Genomic DNA, 20,179 nt, shown 5'->3' on the forward strand with positions numbered 1-20,179 from the left:
CATAAGCAAGCAAAATTCATTTCCCAGCAAAGCAGAACATACCACTTCTTGTCTTGCTGGCTGAATCCTGGACTTCTTGGGAGGTTTTCTATTTCCACTAAGACTGGGGTAGAAGGAACTGCTGTTAGGACAGGTAGGTTTGGCTTTGCATTCCAGATCTTTGGAGACAGAATATAAACAAGTAAGTTACTACACACACATTAATGAAGCGATGACACATTATACATAACAAAACATATCACCACTTCTTAAGCACAAAGCTAAGCCAAGGCTGTTGTCTTCCATTACTTCCACAGCACTGGATGCCTACGCCCAGTCTTTTCCAGTACTGCACACAGTACTGGGATCATAATGAATCCAAGGCTGCTCAAAGATTTCAGTAAAAAGCTATGGCCTGCTGTGTCCTTTTTAAATTCATGCAGTAACGCTTTCCTTCTGTAGGTAACTTTGCAATAATGATTGGCATCTTTGGGTTGCAGGCCTTCGGACTGCCATTTGAAACACAACTGCTCCTGAAAAAAATAACTCCTTTCGCATAGAAAGCAAAAGGCTGGGCAGAGCAGCAATCTATCTATCAGGGTAGACTGAGTATTTTAATGCTAAAACAAACCAGATTCCTGTTTCCACCAATATCTGACCCTTTCTGTTGCACTCTCCATCTGAAATACTCCACAAAGCAAGACAGGGTCTTTCCAAACTCCAAGTCCTGGTTTTTGATACCCAGAAGGAGAGTTACCCTACACTAATGTCTGTTTTCAGTGAAACAGGGTATTCTGTGTACAAGTACCGAGTGGACAGGTGTGTCTGATTTCTTTCTCAAACTCCGAAAACACCAAATTCTTGCTAACAATATATTCTTTAATTTGCAGGTGCATTCCCCTCTTTCAGAGAAAAAATACTGTAACCAGAATCAACACAGGTGCTGACGAATTACACCTCCCCCCCGCCCCCCCCCGCCCCAGTGTTACTTAGCATATAGAATTAACATGCTTTGGATAATAACAACTCTCACACAAAGGTACTTTGTGTACCTATGAAAACCTGTACCTATAAATAGCATAATTTCAATAGTACTGGGTCATGGGTTATTTTCCTTACTGCAGCTAAATTAACCAATTATCTTGCTTGTAAATTAGTAGTTATTTCTTGGCATACAATTTAGTAGTTGACTACATGTAACTTTCAATTGGTCAATCACTGGATTTTAAGAAGGAATAATGAAATCCTTGGATCTATTGAAATACATGAAAACTGCCTTTAAAAAGAATGAGAGTGTCCTTACTTGTGATCCATTAGTTTGGTTGGTAACAGCATGGTTTGCAGTACTGAAAGACAAAAAGAATTTAAATCAGAATCAGATCAACAAACTATTTTTGCAGGCTGACAGAACTGCAAGGATTTTCAGAAAGAAACATAAACTCTAACAAAGATCTTTCCAAAGTACTTAACTGTTCTTAAAAGAAAACTTAAAAACTTATGGTTTAGGTCAGCTGTCTCATTCTAGGTAACTAAGGGTATCACATTATTTTTTCATTTGTTCAAGCTGTAGTTTATCTGCAATTCACCTGGCTTTTCCTCTTCCTTTCCTAAACCAGTTCAGTTTAGAAAGTCTTCCTGATTCAGCAGTAAGGCAGGGCACTTTTAGAGCAAAAATTAGACAGCTTTAGTTAAACACCCAGCAAGATGTGACATTGTTGAAACCTCACCTACATGCTGTAGATACTATGTTTGTTCCATAATTAGGACACTTCTGATTTGAAGTTTCACATCAAAGTTTATCAGAAAAATTCACGAGTTTCTTCTGCATACAACCTCTAATGGACTGAATTGCTGCTTCAGAGTCTTAAAAGCAGCCATTCAAAATGATGTGCACAGCAGATCAGCACAGCATTAATAATAATTTCATATTATTAAATATTTAATATATTTAATAACTTAAATAAGAGCCATATCCCTATTCCTGATGATTTCTGAATCTGCAAGAGACTTTTTACATTTACACATTTTTGAGAGACTTAAAAGCATTAACACCCTGCACAATAATTACACATTATAAATCTCATGCGAAGCAAACTTTTTTCCCAGACTTCTAATCTTTTAGAAAATGGACCCTGTCTCCTATGACCCATTAATCTTTTGATTTACAGTCTGAACAATAGCTATCCAACCTGGCAAGCTGACAATTCAAATAGATTTCTGTATCTATTTCAGCGATTGTTTAGAATTATTTTACTTAAATACCATAATGTCAAGACCAAACAAGCTATTCCTTGCCTGTTTCCCATCTTTGCACCTTCTCTATTGAGAGAATGTGGAGGTTACCACAGAAAAGTGCACATTTAACAGAAATATTAAGGAACGCCTTCTGGGTAGCACGTTCCCCTGTGCTGAGTTAACACAAAAGAATGGAACTGCATACATCTTTCATGATGCATTTCAATTAGCAATGCTTGAGTGTATAGTTTCAGAAATGGCATAGATTGCTCTGGAGACTAACATAACAGTGCCACACCTAGATACAGATCAGAAGACCGCCATCTTATCAGAAGCAGAAACTGCATATGAAGTTTCTCTTCTCATTCTCAGAATGACCTAAGCAGCATTAAACTTGGAGAAGGGCAGGAGAACACATGACGAGAGTACTAATTAATCAGACAGTCACCTTTTGCATGCAGAGGATCTCTAAGCACTTTAATGACACCCAGTTTTGAAGAGTACTTTCCCATTTTATGAAAAGACAATACAGAAGGTCACAGAGAGACCCCCACTACAGGAACTGCAGCCTTGTCCCCACACTTCCTGGACTTCTCCCCCCCTCATGCAAGAATCAACCCTGCTGCTACAAACAGAAAACGTATGGCTGTATTAAGCCTGTTGTTTTGAAATGTTATTCTGACATTCCTTACCCAGCTCCTGACTGTCATGACACTTAGCATCTACAAGTATTCTACTTTTAAAAAATAGTTTGGTTGCAATTGACCATTGCAATGTTCACAAGTTATTATAAGGGCAAAGGACAGAAACCAGAACCAAGTGACTTAGTTCCTTTGCTACCAGGTGATTCTTTTTAGCTTGGTTACCTCTCTTCCCTTAAGGAAGGGTATGAAAACTGTATGATTCAGATTCGTATGACTATTTTACATTGCAACAGCAAGTATGAACCTACACACAAAGAATCTAGGTATGGAAATAAAGAACCAAAAGGCCTCCCTCTGAATGTTGATCATGAGTAATTTCATATAAATAAAAATAAATACTTAAGTATATAAAAATACATGCAAGTACAGTACAGAATATAAAATCATCAACATATTTCAAATATTTATTTTACTGTATCTTCCCTGTCTCTGACTTTCACTTGATTATGTATTTCAGTCACACACCCTGAGTAGGCAGATTTCAGAAAGAAGACATCCTCACATGCTTCTATCTGGTCTCTTTACATAGTAGCACACAGAACTACAGCTCATACCCAGCAAGAATCATAGCCAGTCATAAACAAACCTCTTTGCCTGCTAGTAAGCAAGCCTGGCAAAACCTTCTGTGTGACAGCAACACAGCAGCTTTGCTTTGAACAGTAGGTTTTACGTAAAGCAAACAAACACAAAACCCACAGCAAAACCACAGTTAAGAGGTTAACACTCTCTCTGTTTTAACTAATCTTACAACCTCCTTCTGCAGATACATGCTCAAGTACAGGTGGCAAACATCAAAGAGAAATTTAAACACTGGAATGCATCTTACCTTGTTTCTTCAAGTTTAGCAGCATGTGCTGCAAAAATATAAAGTGTTAATTAAAATTTAATTTGTAATTAGGTTATCAGTTAAATATTAAGTATATTATTAATAAAAATAGTCTAGCACTGCCTAAAAGTAGCCAACTAAAAGAGGAAAAGTTGGATGTATCCCATATACAATGTGTGAAAAATAATATTCTAAATTGGAAAAATAAAATAAAAAATCCAAAGAGCAAACTAAAGAGTCAGGATTTAAGCAAGTATTTGAAAGCATGCATGGAGGTCACACTTGACCTGTGCTAGAGTGGGAATAACAGACAAGGTATCACATGCTGTCAGGTTGTGACAACAGAGTGCAACTCTTAAGAACAGTGAAAAAATCTCAATGACAAGAATTTCAAACTTGACTGATAAATTTCAAATGTTATCATTAATACATTGCTGTTTCCTGGGCTCAAGTTTTCCATCTTCATACAGAGACTTCACGGGTGTTTTACCTGCTAGGCAAGCTAGAATTACTGTTTTGGACACAAGCTTTTTTCTGATAAATACATGTGGTCTCCCAAATAAGCCAAAGAAAACCTAATTTTGAAAATTCAAGAGAAGGGCAAACAGCTACAGAATAATTCCTACATGGAACCTTTAAAGGATATGAACACTTGATTCTCACAGTGCATTATACTTCTCAAAATGGAAGGTCTTTTACCTTTCATTTGCAGTGTTCGTCTTGAATATCTCTTGCTGGGCCTTCTTTCAAAGGATGCCGATCTTCTGGCTTTGTTGGTCTTGGTGGTTTGATACTCTGTTTTCCCACTAACAATGCCATGTAAAAGTACGAAACAATAAAATAAATCACTTATTTTTAATGACAGAATACAGACACTGCTCACCAAAACATCACATTTCTGTTTTAAATTTACAGCTTAACAATCTAATCTCAGTTCTATTAAAAAATACCAAACTTAACACCTCAGATGGCCTTTCACAAAAAAGGGAAGGAGTTTTACAGACATCCTCATCTTCACCCCATTTTCCCAAGACAGAAGGCTGAAGCAATGACTCCTTAAACATTAAGTTGCTGAAAAAGCACATTTGCCCTTTGCATATTTCTGTGGTCACCGCGCATGCGGTTTGGGAGAGGTTGAAAATTCTAGGAGAGAGTAAAGCTTAAGGTATGTTGCCAAAGGTCATAGAGAAAGATGATAATAGGACTAAAAACCAGCATCTAGACACTCTTGTTCCTAGGCAAATCTTTTTTTCCCCAAGTTTGGCCAGACTCTGCCCCCAAGGCAGTAGCAGCTTCATGTTCTGCTGACTCCTTGGTACCACTGATCCCTTCTGAAGCAGACTAGATGGTAATGCTACAGTTGCTGGACATGGCAACACAGTATATGCATACTGTCTGGGGTCATGCCCCACCCCCTTCCATATGTTCCACCAAGTCTGGTGGGGCAACTCATGGCATCCTGCAGACTAGTCTGGGACCGCAAGTCATTTGGAAGTCTTACATGCATGGCTACTGCCTAACATGGAACGGGCATTATCTTAGGCTTCTGAAGCACCACCATCACTCAAATAGTCAGGAAGTCAGGAGTCAGAAGACTTGCAATGCCCCAGCTGTGCAAGTCAATCATCCATCCTCTATGGTTCATTTAAAAGACGGTGGGCTTTCAAGATTAAGTGATCTATAAAACACAATGTACTATATATGCTATGTAAGGAACATAAACTTTGAGAAACCTTTGGTTTCCTACTGCACAGACCAGAATCACTTAAAGATAAATCAGAAAATGCAGGGGGAAAATCCGTATGATATAATAAAACCAATAATGCAACTCATTCAGCTTGCAAGTTTCACTGCTTTGTATGTCCTAGGTGAATGAATACCAAGTTCTCTCTTGTTTCCATACATAATCCAAGAAAAACAAGAAACGGCAGAAGATATGTGCTAAATGACAGATGACACTGACCTGTATCGGAACCGGGATCCTAACCGAATGAAGCCTGATCGACTTGAGCTTTTTTGGACAGGACCTCGGAGCCGGAAGAAGGCGTGATGCTCCACTGCACACTTCCACAAGTGTTTGCAGGCTTTGGGATGATCCAGTCTAAAGACAAAAGTGTGCTCCTGCTCCTTTCCCTTAAAGCACACAAAGCACACCGACAATTTACGAGGGGCTTGAATAAGTCAAAAGCTACAATTCAATGCAAGCCAAAAAAAATTTTGTTTTTTATGAATACTGAAATGTATGTTTAAAAAAATACTTTAGGCAGAAAAATCAACCTTTTCAGAAGCTTTAATGAACAACTGCTCCATTGTTTTAAGTTGGAAAGGGCTAGAACCCATATATTAAACAATTCAAACCTCTGAATAACTACAAATTAAAGACGTCATTATAATAGGAAGGTACTTCTCAATGAGGCTAACATGGTCTCACTTCCAAATCTGATCTCCTCAAATTACCAATACTCACATTTTTATTATCTCAGCTCTGAACAATTTCTTCCCATGGGAACAATTCTGGCACCTTCTTAAGGAATTCATCCCACTAAAAGTGGTACATGACTTTTTTTTAAACTTTCTTGCACAATGCACAAATTATCCGGTCTACACTAGTTTCACAAGGTATTCCCGTTTTAAAAACAGCGTGGGAAAAAAAAGTAATTGAGCCTATTATTTTATACTTAAGTCCCTTCATTCCTCTCCTCCTTCCAAGTCACAATCAAAAATCTTGCAAGGCATCCACGTTAATTCTCAAAACTTAAAGAAAGACATCAGGAGTATGTAAACTAGTACTGTATAATCAAGACTGAGATGTAACTAAACAGATAGTTATCTACCTGTTCATCATCTTCAACAACAACTAGAGTGAGTTTGTTCTTCTTGAAGTCAAGCCTTGTTATCTTTGGCCTGCAAGATGAACAGAAAAAGCAGGTTGTATCTAACTCTCTTAGTAACTCACTGAAAGGTATGTTCGATGTGCTGGTCCAAGCCTCTCTACCAAATAATTTTTTTTTCCTCTTTTTGTGGTGTTTTAAGTTCATGCAGTAGGGCTTGATTATACTGTGGACACCAATGTATCACTTCAAAATTTAACACTTAATTAGAAACCTTAAAGATAAGAATTCAGCAACTTCTAAAGAGATAATTCTATTGGAACTTCAAATAATAATTACTTGAATGGAAATCAAACTCCACCCAAATACTCCTGCTTGCCTACTCTTCCACAAGCCCACAAAACTTAACTCAGAAAAATGTAAAGGCAGGCCAAAATAATTCTGCTTTATTAAAGAAATGTAAATCATTGCACAATATATCACAGATCAATTGCTATGATGACTCAGTTTCAGAAAATCCCAGCCAAAGAGAACAACGTGAACATGACGTGACACAAAAATACAACCGCTTTCCCCTCTCCCTGCCCACCAAAAAAATACCCAGAATTGATGCTGTAGGGACAAGACACACAGATAACATTCCTGCTACAAAGTGAGTGTTTTTCCGAGAAGTTTATAAAATTGGACTGGGCTAACCCAAAATAACTATTCATATGATGAAATTTCACCTCATCGTCCGCCTACTTACTTTTTGTATACAGTTTTGAAAGACTGGATGGGAATTACAGAATAAAGCACTTAAAAATGCCTGTGTACCCAGACCCAAATATGCTCACTAGAAGGTTCTCCACCTTGTGTTTTATGCAATATAAAGCCCTGCAAAATCTCATCAGAATGCTTCTGAGAAACCGTGGGGTGTTACTGAGGTATTTGACAGATAAAGAAGCACATGTTCATAAAAACTAAAGGAAGCTCTATACCCCCTGACTACATATAGATCTAGCTTTGGGGAAGCGGGGAAAGGGTTTTGGGTTGGTTTGTTTTTAATTATTCCTTACTGATGGGCAGAAAGGGACATTTCTGCCCTTTACTGGGCACAAAGAGACATTTTCTTAACGAAAAGCCTGCCCAGATGACATTATATGCAAAAACTGCAGTAGTACTATTGCTTTCGCTAATTTTTCAACAGTAAGGTGTAACACTTGGCTAGAACGCCTGAAGAAGCTTCATTTCACTGACTGGGTGCATACTAGATTGCATTTCCAAAGCAATCTAGTGTAAAATACAACAAACACACTACAAAAAAAAAAAAAACAAACCACCACCCAAACCAAAAACCACAAACCCAAAAACCATCTCAAAATTATTCCATCTTTTACTTGCCCCTAGCATGTTACACATATACATCCTATTAAGATATCAACCAAGAATGTTAAAAAGAGAAAGAATATTTTTGGACACCATGAAAACACTGACAGGCTACAGAATATTTCTGCAGGCACCTAGTATTCATGGTGCTCTCGTATCACAAACAATTTTTTTTTTTGGCTAGCACAAAAGAAACAAGAGAGTAAAAATCTAAAATATATTCTAACATACAATCAGAGAGCTTACCAGAAAAACAAACCAATCTTTGTGTCTCCTTCAAAGACAAGAACTCCTGTAGGTGTTAGTCCCAGGCTGTAATCATTGCCGTCTCTTGCCTAATTGCCACAAAATAAAGATTATGCTCATTTTGGTGTTTGACCCTTTATCCAAATTACTCCAGTGATTAATGTAGCTTATTTGCCCACTGTTATAATTAAACACCTATCTGCTTATTTTATACAACAAAACTCTTGTGTTTCAGTGATCTTATGCAATGGATTTTTCTAGTTTGCCACCCTTCAATAAGGCGGACTAAAGCAGAAAATTAAAAGTTTCTTGATTTGTCTGTGTAATAAGGACCTCCTTGTGCAGCTCTCTGCACTTCCTTCTCCACAGGAGATCTATTTTCACTTGTAGTTCTTCAGCTGGTAGCTGACTGGACCGCAGCCAATTTTAATTTAATTACTATGATTTTCACATAGCTTTTAGTCTAAATACAAACTGTAGTACATATTGCCACACCAATCACATATTTAACACAGAACAGATATGCTTGGACTAAAGTTATACCTTCTAGAAATACATACTATGAAATGGAATGCTGATGCAAAGCCAGATCACTTGTTACACAGTTTAGATGAGTACAATACTCCCCCCACTCCCCCCGCCCCCAAAGCAAAACCAGTGTTGAAATGTGGGACAAAGCTGACATTATCATTGCCAAAGGTCACCATGCTGTGGTTAAACATACCTTGACTATGTGCATGTCTACACCATACATTTCCAGCCACTTAGCTTTGTTTAAGTAGTTAGTTTCAGCCTGTGCTGGTGTTTGCCCCCTGAAATAAATTGTTTGCTGTTAGGTAGATGCCTGAAAAAGCACAGAAAGGAAGAACTGGTATATGGGGAAAGAGGAAAAGAAATTCCTGAAAGTTTGTGAAAAACTAAACACTGCTGACACTTGTTCACTTTCATGAACATCAGGGTCACTTTTGTAAGTTTTAATCTGAAACCGCTGCTGCAAAAATTATTGCATTTCAAGATTCTGTACCTCATCATTTTACTCAGACCTTTGAAAAGCTTAATTTTTCACATTTTATCCCCTTACAAAATATGACAGAACCATATTACAATTACATTTCTGAACAAGAGCACAGAAAAAGCATCAGCAGCATCTTTTTAATACATTCTCTTCACAGAAAAATCAGTGCAAACAGCTGGTTAGCATGCACTGCAAGATCTAGTACCTGCATTCCTTCCACTTCTCAAAAATGGCTAGTTCCATCTCTTCAGTCTGAGTAGGAACAAACCTGAACTCAGACACCAGTTCAGGGACATGTTCAACAGGATCATAGTCTCCAAGTTCAGCTACGAAAGAACAGCACTGTCAGGCAATGTTCCCAATAAACACAGTGGATATTAACAGAAACTTCTGCATACTTTTCTAGTTAATCTAAAATACTGAATTTCGTTTTGTGTTCCTCCTTCTCGTCCAGTCTTCCCAATACTTGAAGTGTCACCTATTTTGACAGGGCAGTTATGGACACTGAACACATGGTCATGTTGTCTGCACAAAAGCTTTGCATTAATTTTTACAAACTGCTATATTCCTTAACAAGCTTCCTATAAATAGAAGTTATCAACATCCTTGAAACTCAGGTATTTTCTTTCTTGCAGAAAGTTTTCAACATTTTTATCACTGAAGTCTCTACTGAGATGACAGCTGACTGAAGTTACAATGAAATTTTGCTTTAAATTAAAACAAAATCTCTTCAGATTTGTTAAAAGCAAAACCAGTTCTGACACTTTTCAGAAAGCTATTTGTCCATTCTAATAATCAGTTTCTGGTTTTATGACTATAAATCCCCCTGTCCTGCTAAAATTCCTCTGTGTCAGGGCACAATCATGCAGCTGTTATTCGTCGCTCTCCTTTTCATCTAAGGACATAATAAATGCTCTACTGGGTCAGTCAAATGGCTCATCTAGTCCACGGCTGCATGCTCAACAGGGGCAATAAGAGATGCTATTTAGAGAGCATACTGGAACATACTAGTCAACGGGTGTGCCACATCAAAAGCACAACCTCCTTTTTCCACAGATGCTAACAAGTCCAGCTTTTAAAGACTAATGTCTGCCTAAAATGCTGAAACTCACAGTTAGAAGCCTTTATAAAAATGTCCTGATTTTCAGAGTCACTACGCCTTTGCTCCCCCCACTGATTTCAAGCAGCTTCTTAATTTTCAGCTCATATCCAAAAAATTAGGAATAATTCCGTAACTTGGAACTTGGGTGTCCGATACAGGCCAATAATTGTTCTGTCTGAAAAAAGAAACTACAGATGTTTGTGTAGGAAAAAATAGTGACATCTTTGGGAAGACCTGGAAATGTCAAATAAATACACACAGTATTCCACAGGTGCAAAAACTACATACGATCTAAAAACCTGTTTCTTGGATTTCTGAACACTGCAAGCATTATAATAGTCTTTTCACCCCCTCCTTTTTTTTGGTAATGCTGACTGAGGAAGTCTGTAGTTCTATAATAATTTACTCCCACTAAAACGCCTGCCTCTGTTGAAAGGAACGCTGTCAAAGCCAGCTTAGGTTCCAGCTGATTTAAATAAAAGTACACAGCTGTCAGACAGTAAGATTAAAGCCCTGCTACGGGCCTCATTGTGGAAAGAGGAAAGAAAAGACCAGCACAAAAGAGCAATGGATATATGGCCTAATTAGATCACTTTGTTTTTCCAAAAACTTATCCACTGAACCCATATCTTAAGGCTCTAACAATGCTAATATTTTTACCTATGGAATTCTAACTGTTTTCCTTCCACATAAAAGAGCAGGTCAAAAAGGCAGGTATCTTTACAGTTTATTCCCAACTCTCTATACCTACACATGATCAGGGCCATTAGTAGCTCCTGCCTGAAGAACAAAATGTGGTTTGGAAAATATCTGTAGGAGGAAGAATTTCAGTGACTTAGTCCTGTTACCTAACTCCTGCAAAGTAAGTACAACACTTAAGATTTATTTATTTAAGGTTTATAAGATGAATATTGTGTAGAGAATTTGTGCAGCACAGATGCGTGACACATCTCCAAACTCCCTCTTCATCGAAGAGGACTGTACAACAGCTTTACAGCAGATGTTCTGGGATTTTTTTGTAGACTCATAAAATGGGTTGAATAAAGCCATATAGCTGTATCTTCCAATAAGGACCCAAAAGCCTACTCTAGCAGACATTTCTAAAACTTCAAGCCTCCCCTCTTTCTTTTGCGAGTTCCCCTGCTTGAAACCACAGCAAACTTCACGTTGGTTAAGATCACACCCTCATCCAAACAACAGAAGATATTGGCCATGAAGATCAGTGATGTACAACCTATACAAGCAACTGAAGGTCAGACCACAGTTCTCAGAGAAGTCATGGATGCTGGAGTCTCAGCTGGAATCAAAAGTTAAAGACAACTCATCAATAAGAGTCTCAGATGACTCAAGCATAGTGCTGTAGAGCTGAGAAATAATATGTCACTCTTTTGGCTGAAGAAGGATCTGAAATACCAGCAAGTGCGGTTCAACCATAAATGCTCAAGTACAAGACATGAGGCACTAACACATTTCTGCAAATAAGCTGAAGTCAAAAGCTAGTGGGTTTTATATACAGGACTTTTCAATTGAGTGCAGAACCAAAATAATTTTGTACCTGATTTGTACAACAAAGAAAACACATGGCAGAAACTACACAATGAAAAAAAAGTGAACTGTGTTGCTACATCAAAGCAATTCATGAAGACTGCAGACCTTGTATCTTGTGTGAAAGTGGACAGGTTTGCATACAAGCACCTGAGAAAACAAGTTTAGGGCAAAGCTGTTTATGTTCAGAACCTCCTTGTTCTGTTTCCTGAGGAATCGGCATTTTCTATATACACTCTCAGCAAAATGACAATCAAAAAGAGCTGTGTTTCACACTGGATCGCTAATGTCTGGGCAGAACCTATTTTCTGAATATAACAAGGACAGACTAAAAGAGGTGGTAAGAGCCTACACAAAGCTGTTCATGCAACTTCATCCTTCCCTGCTCATACCTACTCACCTTGCATGTTATAAGCTGCCAACTGGACGGCTGTGTCAAAAGGACATTCCAATCTGCCAAAAGAGAAATGCATTGTTAAACCTTTAGCTGACACTATTTAGCAGACAATTTGTATATCTGAAAGTGAGAAACTGCAAACATTTGGGACAATAAAGGGAAAAAGGATTAGTAGATTTTCAGCAAATTAACAAGAGATAAGCACTACATTATTTAAGCATTCCTCTGCTGCTATCCATGCATAGAAAAGTAGTATTTTAGAGAAAAAAACATTACATTACTTGGCAAAACTTATTAATTATACAAATAAAAGTTTAATAAATCCTATGCTATACACCCTGTAATTGTTTAAAAGGCTGTTTATTATGAATACTTACTTTCCACTAAGAATGTCCAGTTTCAGCTGCAGAACAAATAAATACCTGTAGGATTAAATAAGAAAAAGTCATTGATTAATACTTCTAATGTGTCCCTCAACCAACAGGAGGAAGTCAGAGCATGACAAATAAAAACGTTTTCTACTCTTTGCATGGGTTTTCAATACTGGAGAAATGGCACTGTGATCTTTCAAGGCTTTCTCATTTGGGTTTGTATGCTTTACACACATTTCAAATGAAGTAAACCAAAAGACAGAAGTTGTCACAAGCTGAACCAGTGTTGCATAGAAAAAGAAACAGGATACCTAGGTAAGTCTCATTTTTTCTCTTCTGATCCTACTTGGGCAAAGAGCAACTTGCATCTTCCACATTTTCTTCATTATTTATAGACATATTGATCTCATAAGAGAGTGAGTATTATAAAGTCTCTCAAAAATAAGTGTTCCTAATACGGATTGCTTACTTAAAAATCTAACCCAGAAAGCTGACTGCAAAGAGACAAAAAAATAAACAGCAGGCTGCAGCTTTTTCAACTTATTTACTCTTCAGAGCCAGCTTTCCTTCACTGTCTTGCTCATTTAGTACTCTTCCTGCTTAGAAATTGGGCAAATATTGAATACAAAGCTCCTATCCCCTTGGTGTGAAACACCAATCCATCCGATCTAATACCCACAAAGAGCAGGCCTCTTGCTCCCTTATGGTACACAGCCTTCCTTTAACAAGAGAAGTAGTAGTCTCGTCAACTGGCATCCGTGATGGTATCCAGTGTGAATTCTACTACAGATGAACATAAGCCTTATACACCAAGCCAAAGACAGTGCTTCTGTTTCAACATGTGCCTATGTCTCTTCATACTCACACAGACACGAAACAGATGCAGGCATTTTTCCTACAGGTCCCTTGGAAATCTACAAATACTCTGCCAAACCATTTATTATCCAAAGCCTTTTGAACTGGCCCCTACATAGGGAATAAATTTGTTTGGTAGTGACCCTAGATATCAAAAGAATGAACACAGGCCTCCAGTGTATCATGGGTGTGACCAGTCTGTGCTTATCAGCCACATAACACTTGCAAACAATTCACGCATACTTCCCATGCTTAGGCTGTGTTACATGACCTCTGACTGGTGGCATCTGATGGGAAGCTGGCAGAAAACGTGAGCAAGCTGCACCTGTGGAAGCTGAAAAGTGGTTCCAGCTGGGTGTCCTGCTGCACAAAGAAAGGTGGAACCCTCGGAAAGCCCATAGCAGAGCTCCCCTTCCCACTGCTTCTTTAAGGCATAAAATTGTCTCAAGACAGAAGAAAGACTTGCTGCTCTCCTATTCTGGGGGATTAGCTAAGCAGACAGACAGGGTTTAAAAGCCCTAAGGTTTCAGGTCTGCCCTGCTAAAACCTGTATAGCAAGGTCTGACTGGCAGAACTGAGGATGGATGAAAATGTTTCATAGTGGTAGATACAGATGTAGGTCTGAATTTTGTCTATGGTTACTGTTCTTAAAGACAGTTAAATGTTTATTCAGGAACATGAATGGGGAGATAAAACATTCTTCCCAGATCAGCAGGAAAGCATTAAAGAAGAGCAGTTATAACGTTATGTTACCACGTGTAAGTACAAAGCTGCACAGGGTACATATGGCTGTAAGGGGTAATGCTACTATAATCTTCCTGGTAGCACTCCTAGGGATTTGGCTAAAGTGCAGATTGAAGATCCACACAGACATAAACCTGAACAACAAACGAATGCACTTCACATTCTTACAAACAGCTGAGGGTATGAAATATCTACAGCTATCAAGGAAACACAACTTCATTATCTCTCCAAAACGGATCATCAGCAGTGATGACAATGCAAAGAAACGCCTTTTACAACAGATTTTTACTACTGACAGATGGTAGGTTGTGTTCTCTTTCAAAGCACCCCAAGTATGTCTCAAACATGAAATGCACCATTATGAACAGATCTGTGAGATGCTTTAAACCAAGAGAAACTGCTGCTCACCTGATACTACAATCCTACACATACAGTACTGTCAACTCACATCACAACATGGTAGTAAAATACTGTCTTTTCCCTTTCCATAAGCTCTGAAAAGACCATGGAAGTAATTAAACACCTGAACTTATTTTTGCCAAAGAGAAGCTCTAACTTGTGATTCAATGCTCTTCTTCCTAGACAGGATGACTGCATACAATTGAAACTAAATGCAGCTTAAGAAGAATGAAGAAAGAGGAATGATGTCTGTTCTCTTCAGTAAAAACTTCTGTCCATTGTGTACAAGCTACTCAGATCAGTTGCCAGAATTGCCTAATGAAAAATGGTGTATCAAGTAATATAGATATATATTACTATATAAATATATAGATCTCTTTATATTAGAGCTCATTTATTTCATGAGAGCTACATTAGAAACATTTACAAAAAGCCAAGTAAGCAAGCAGCTCTAAGAAATTCTCCAAAACGTTATACAACTGTTTAAATAAATACCACAAAAACATTTTCCTGGCCTTATTTGGGTACCTGTGTCTCACACAAAATCCCTCTTACCTTGTTAGCTCTTCACGTAGGTTGTTGGGCTCTGATGAGTAAAACTTTACACGAAAATGCAGACAATACGGTGGGCCAACTGCAAAGTAGAATTCATTCAAGACAGTGGTAACAGTCACTGGATGAGACATCTTATTTTTTTATTACACAAAATCACACCATAAAACCTGACTGAAATTAGCTCTGTCCTACCCAAGGTCTTAAGGCAGGAATTCCTTTGTGACAGGGAAACACATGAAAAACATCAGGGTGAAAGGACACTTAAATATATGCACAAAACAGTTTTATATGCTACAAGTCAATCCAGCAGTCATATCACATGAAGTTGATTTGTCCTGCCAAGAACACACGAATCTAGATTAATCCCTATCTTTAAGGACTCTCTGCATCACCAAGAAAGCTGTGCATCTTGGCTCTGCAGGTGACCAAACCCCCAGGTACTCTGTTGGTCTCTGTAACGCCTTCCCTGGGCTCTGGGAAATACCCACTGCTGACAACTCAGGCCCCTTTATACCACAGAAGTGTAGACATATTTTAGGGGGATTTAACAGACCCTTCTGTGGAAGAATCACCTTTTCTGGAAGCCAAAGAGTTAATTCAGTAAAAGGATGGATTAACAGTTCTTTAAAAATGTGCAGTGCTCTGCTGATTCTTCCATTTGACAGGAGGAATTTTCTCTCTCTTGGTGCCTCCAAAACCTCTGTTGTACTAACACAGCACCACAAATCCCTGAAGACTTCCCACAGCGCAGAGCAAGGAAGCTGCTAAACAAAAATCAGCCAATGTCACAGCTTATCCAAGCACACACCACTGAAACAACCAGGCCACACCAAACCCTTGTGCAGCAGGTAAGGACTTGGTGGACCCAACACAGAGTTGGGCATTCAGGACTGCCCCAAGGGATGGAGACTCCAGGACAAGTTTTCCTATAGTCAGCATAACAATCTATAACACTAAAATATCTTCAGCTGCCTTGACTCCATTTAAACTATAACTAATGAGCCTGTAACATGTTTAATTAACGACATTAGACTCAACTACTATGGGCTACAGAGGGAAGAGGTCATTAAACAACCAGCAGCACCATGACGGGTTTTTGTCACCAGGTCTTGTCACCCCTCACAGGACACTGCCCCACCACCACCCACTTAACTCTTTGTGCCTCCTGTATGTTCAATATGAGATCCCAAAAGAAAATGAAAGGACACTTACTTTTAACTTGCTTTTTAATGCTTTTTGTGTTGTCCAACCAATGCTGGAAAAAAAAAAATTACTTTCATTAAATTATCAATAAAGAAATCTCACAGAAAGAATGAAAAAGGAAAAAAAAAACCCTACTTGATAGTGAAGACTATCTTGGAATAACAAGCAGTTTGTTAAAACAATCTAATCCAAACCTTTCACAATTCACAGCTCGCTCAGAGCTCATCGAAAATTCTTTCAAAGTTTGTAATGCAAAATGCCAGTTCTGAACAACAGAAACATCCTGTAGTACCTTATTTAAAGCCAATCTTCAAGAAAGCATTATCTACTTTAAAAAAAAAAAATGTACTGACAAACCACCTTAATTACTAAAATTTTCATCCTGTCCAAACAAACACTTAATTCACACATTAGTAGGTCAGCCAGTGACAATGTGCCAGAGAGGCATAAATCATAGCTGGAAGCTCTGGCACTCAGTTGTGTGCAATGTTTACTTGGGATGGAAGGGGAGAGACAAAATAAATATTGTTGGCTTTCAGGCATTTTCTTTAGATGACTCAAGTGCAGTAACAGCAAAGCTGCCTGTATCCAAACATAAGGGTCAATTGTACCCAATTCTCCAAAATCTATTCACAAGTGACATTTTAGCAACTGTCACATGGGAGGACAGAAGTTACTGCCTCACCTACTAATGCTAATTATAAGCTATATACTAGACGTGAAGCCAAAATAATGGCTTCACTTATACTGCGTACAACAGCATGGGAAAAATAAGCTATAGATGGCAGGTTGAGAGAAACATCTACATGTATATGCTATGCTCCCTCAGTGCACTACCTCAACAGCCAGAGCAAACTACCTAGCACACCATGTCCTGCATGGTTCACAGTGCCCAGGTAACACTACCTCATTTGATCAATCCCAAATGTCACCTTGCAACTAATACAGATGAATTATATACTTAGCAACACTCCTTTCGTTAAACTATGTCACATGAAGTTCACAGCGGGCCTCATGGAGGACAGGAAAGCAACAGGGGTATGAGAAAGAACCGGTATTTTCAGGTTGCAATGCCAAGTGCAAACACATTCCTGTCTTCAGAGCAGCCCTGCCTTCTGCAGAGAGTGTGTAAAGTCAGCCTGTAATACAGCCAGGATATGCAGTGATTGATACGTTAGTTGCAGATCAGAACAACTGAACCATCTACTGCTGCTGTGCATGTAGCTGAAAATGCTCTCGTTACCTATTAAAACACAGTAGCTACAGAAAGCTATCTGAAATATTTCAAACATATTTTTAAATTAAAGCAGGAAGCTTAAGGAAGAATGAAGCAAATATTTATGACAACTTTGCTTACACTACCAGAGAAATGGAGTTGAGCAATTTTTTTTTGTTTCTTTAAGAAAATGATATAATCTCTCTTCCTATTCCATAATTTCACTTACTGTAAGAGACAATTTACTTACTCCTTCCTCCACCACAAAAATGGCTTGCAGGTGATTTAGATACAGGAATGGCAGAGAGCGCCATTTCTAGGCTCCAGGACTGGCTGTGCACGCCTGTTTCATCTCCCTCCTGTTTTCTCTCATCTCCTCCACATTCCATGGGAAGGCAACTGAGAGGCCCTCGACAGGCACTGATAGCATTTTACTCCGCTCAGTTCTTACCACTGCTGCCTACAGGAGCTCCATCTGAATGGTAAGGGTGTGCATGGAAGAAGGGAAACAGAACTGTTTTTAAATTGAGGCGGGGAGAGGGGGAGAGGGCAGGCACCCAAACCACAAAACCCCCAAACCAACACATGCATGGACACACACAGATGTCAGGAAACTTAAGATTTATTCCAAGTGACTAAAATGGAATTCAAGTGGACCTAGCAAAAAGTTTACATTTTGATGAGAGTTTGCTCAGCACAGTCTACTGCTGAAATCCAGAGATGAAGTTTGCTAAACAAAAAGCAATATGAACAACAGACTGCATAGAGTACTGGAAGTCCTTACTAAAACAGTTTGCTTCTTCAGAAATTTAAAAAAAAAACCCTGTACACCACAAAAAAACCACAAAACACAACCTTCCCCCCCAAAACTCAGCAACATTTCAAGAAGGTAGGGTAAATGAGGTTTTTTAGTAAGACAGCGAGGCTAAAACTGGTCCCATATGGAATTAATGGGTGCATACTTAGTGCAATGCTATACAAATGATTTTGGACATTAAGCACTACATTAGACAAAACTGCCAGAGCAACAAACCAACATGTTGTACAATTCCATTAGGAAGAGCAAGTATTTGATGCTTGCAACCTACACTATAGAGTTAGAAATTTGCCACCTGTTAAATGCTCAAATGCCTCCTTACTAGAGACATGTCTCCAGCATTGCTAGAGGAAAAGCCAAAGACCCCAACAAGTTAACAGCAGTCTCCATCTTTTGTGTCACTGGACATACTGCGCTGTTCATTGTCAGCCTGAATTAAAGTTACTCAAATGAACAATTGTCTGTTCCCTTGGCTGCCAGACCAAGTCTGATATATGGTGGACAATCTTGCAAATAAACTCCTTCTGCCATCTCCTGCCTCTTACTTGGGGGCAGGGAGTAGGGGGGAAGGAGGGAATCTATTCCCATCCGTCAGACTAGCAATGAACACAGAAATCGCATGAAAATGACAATTCTTTCACTTCACTAATTGTTCCAAGAACTTCTTTAAAGAAGCTAGTATTTGCATCCTAAAATCCAAAATGTCAGGAAGAGTTTGTATTATCTGGGTTCCTGCTACTCCCCAGTACATCATAAACTCAAACACCTAACTACCAATCACTTCAACAACTCAAAAGAAGAAAAAAAGCTATCCTTCAGTTGTTCCAAATGAATCTACTGAAAACTCATTTGTAGTTAAAACAAACGGGGAATCTCTCAAATTTTTATTTAACTACATGTTGCTAGTTTGCCAGTGGTTTTGAATCATCAGGTGCAACTAGCTAGTAAGGCAATATACTTAGATTTAAATTGGGGAGCAGAAAGATTATTACTTTCAGAGTCAGTGGACAATTCTGTCCACAGAGTGGGACTGGATTCTTACACTATTCAGTAGGTCTCCTGAATAATCTTGACAGGTCACTCCATTAGTCTCTTTGTTTCCAGCTACAGATTGCGTTTCTGCTCGAATGTGCCAGCTCCTCTTTGCAAGAACAGCTGCCATCACAACAGTTCTTAAAACGGTTTCCTAAACCAATTACCTCTGGCTGTTGTGTTCAGCTCTGCTGGCAAAATGCAATCTTTTCTGCTTCATTATAGAGAGTGTATCATTAAGGTCCAGTTTAAACAGATTGTTATCTCTACTCTGCCTCTTTTCAGTCACACATAGGTATGAAAAGGAAGCAAATTAAGTTCGAAATCGCTTGTACCTGGTAGACTGTGCAGAATCAAATACTCAATCAAGTGCTGTCTGGAGAATTGGAGGGTTAAACCCCTCTATCTTTACAAAGGCAGTGTCAGAAGTACACATTATTTGTATCACCCTGGTCTTCTCAGGGCTTGAAGTACTGACCTAGGAATCGAGTTGCTCCTCTCCTCCAACTCCAAGCATCAATCTTCCAAATAACTTCTCCAAACTCCCCAGTCTCTTTTCTCCTTCATCTGAAGATGCCACTGGCAGCAAAGCACCAGTTCTGCTTCTCTCCCCGGTTTAACCCCAGCCTTTGACAACATGCACCATATATTCTTGTACTGAGTAAAAAGCCCTGCAGGCTGGAAGGCTGCAGTCAATCATTTCTGCCTCCAGAGACAGAGCTTATCAATTCTTCTATTT

General features: G+C 38.8%; 1 protein-coding gene across 1 annotated transcript in view; it reads right to left on the minus strand.

The window, feature by feature from the left end:
* The window catches only part of EPB41L5 (erythrocyte membrane protein band 4.1 like 5), a 55,087-nt gene that overhangs the window by 22,517 nt on the left and 12,391 nt on the right, over positions 1–20,179 (minus strand). Inside the window, exons 3-15 of the mRNA XM_009492745.1 lie at positions 16,385–16,427; positions 15,173–15,251; positions 12,626–12,670; positions 12,252–12,304; positions 9,410–9,530; positions 8,914–9,001; positions 8,190–8,278; positions 6,579–6,648; positions 5,708–5,877; positions 4,444–4,550; positions 3,745–3,772; positions 1,283–1,325; positions 43–158 (exon numbers count right to left, since the gene is read on the minus strand). Of these exons, the coding sequence (XP_009491020.1) occupies positions 43–158; positions 1,283–1,325; positions 3,745–3,772; positions 4,444–4,550; positions 5,708–5,877; positions 6,579–6,648; positions 8,190–8,278; positions 8,914–9,001; positions 9,410–9,530; positions 12,252–12,304; positions 12,626–12,670; positions 15,173–15,251; positions 16,385–16,427 (1,052 nt within the window). The remainder of the gene's footprint in view (positions 1–42; positions 159–1,282; positions 1,326–3,744; positions 3,773–4,443; positions 4,551–5,707; positions 5,878–6,578; positions 6,649–8,189; positions 8,279–8,913; positions 9,002–9,409; positions 9,531–12,251; positions 12,305–12,625; positions 12,671–15,172; positions 15,252–16,384; positions 16,428–20,179) is intronic.

This window comes from Pelecanus crispus, chromosome 5 (assembly GCF_030463565.1).
Source record: "Pelecanus crispus isolate bPelCri1 chromosome 5, bPelCri1.pri, whole genome shotgun sequence".
NCBI lineage: Eukaryota > Metazoa > Chordata > Aves > Pelecaniformes > Pelecanidae > Pelecanus > Pelecanus crispus.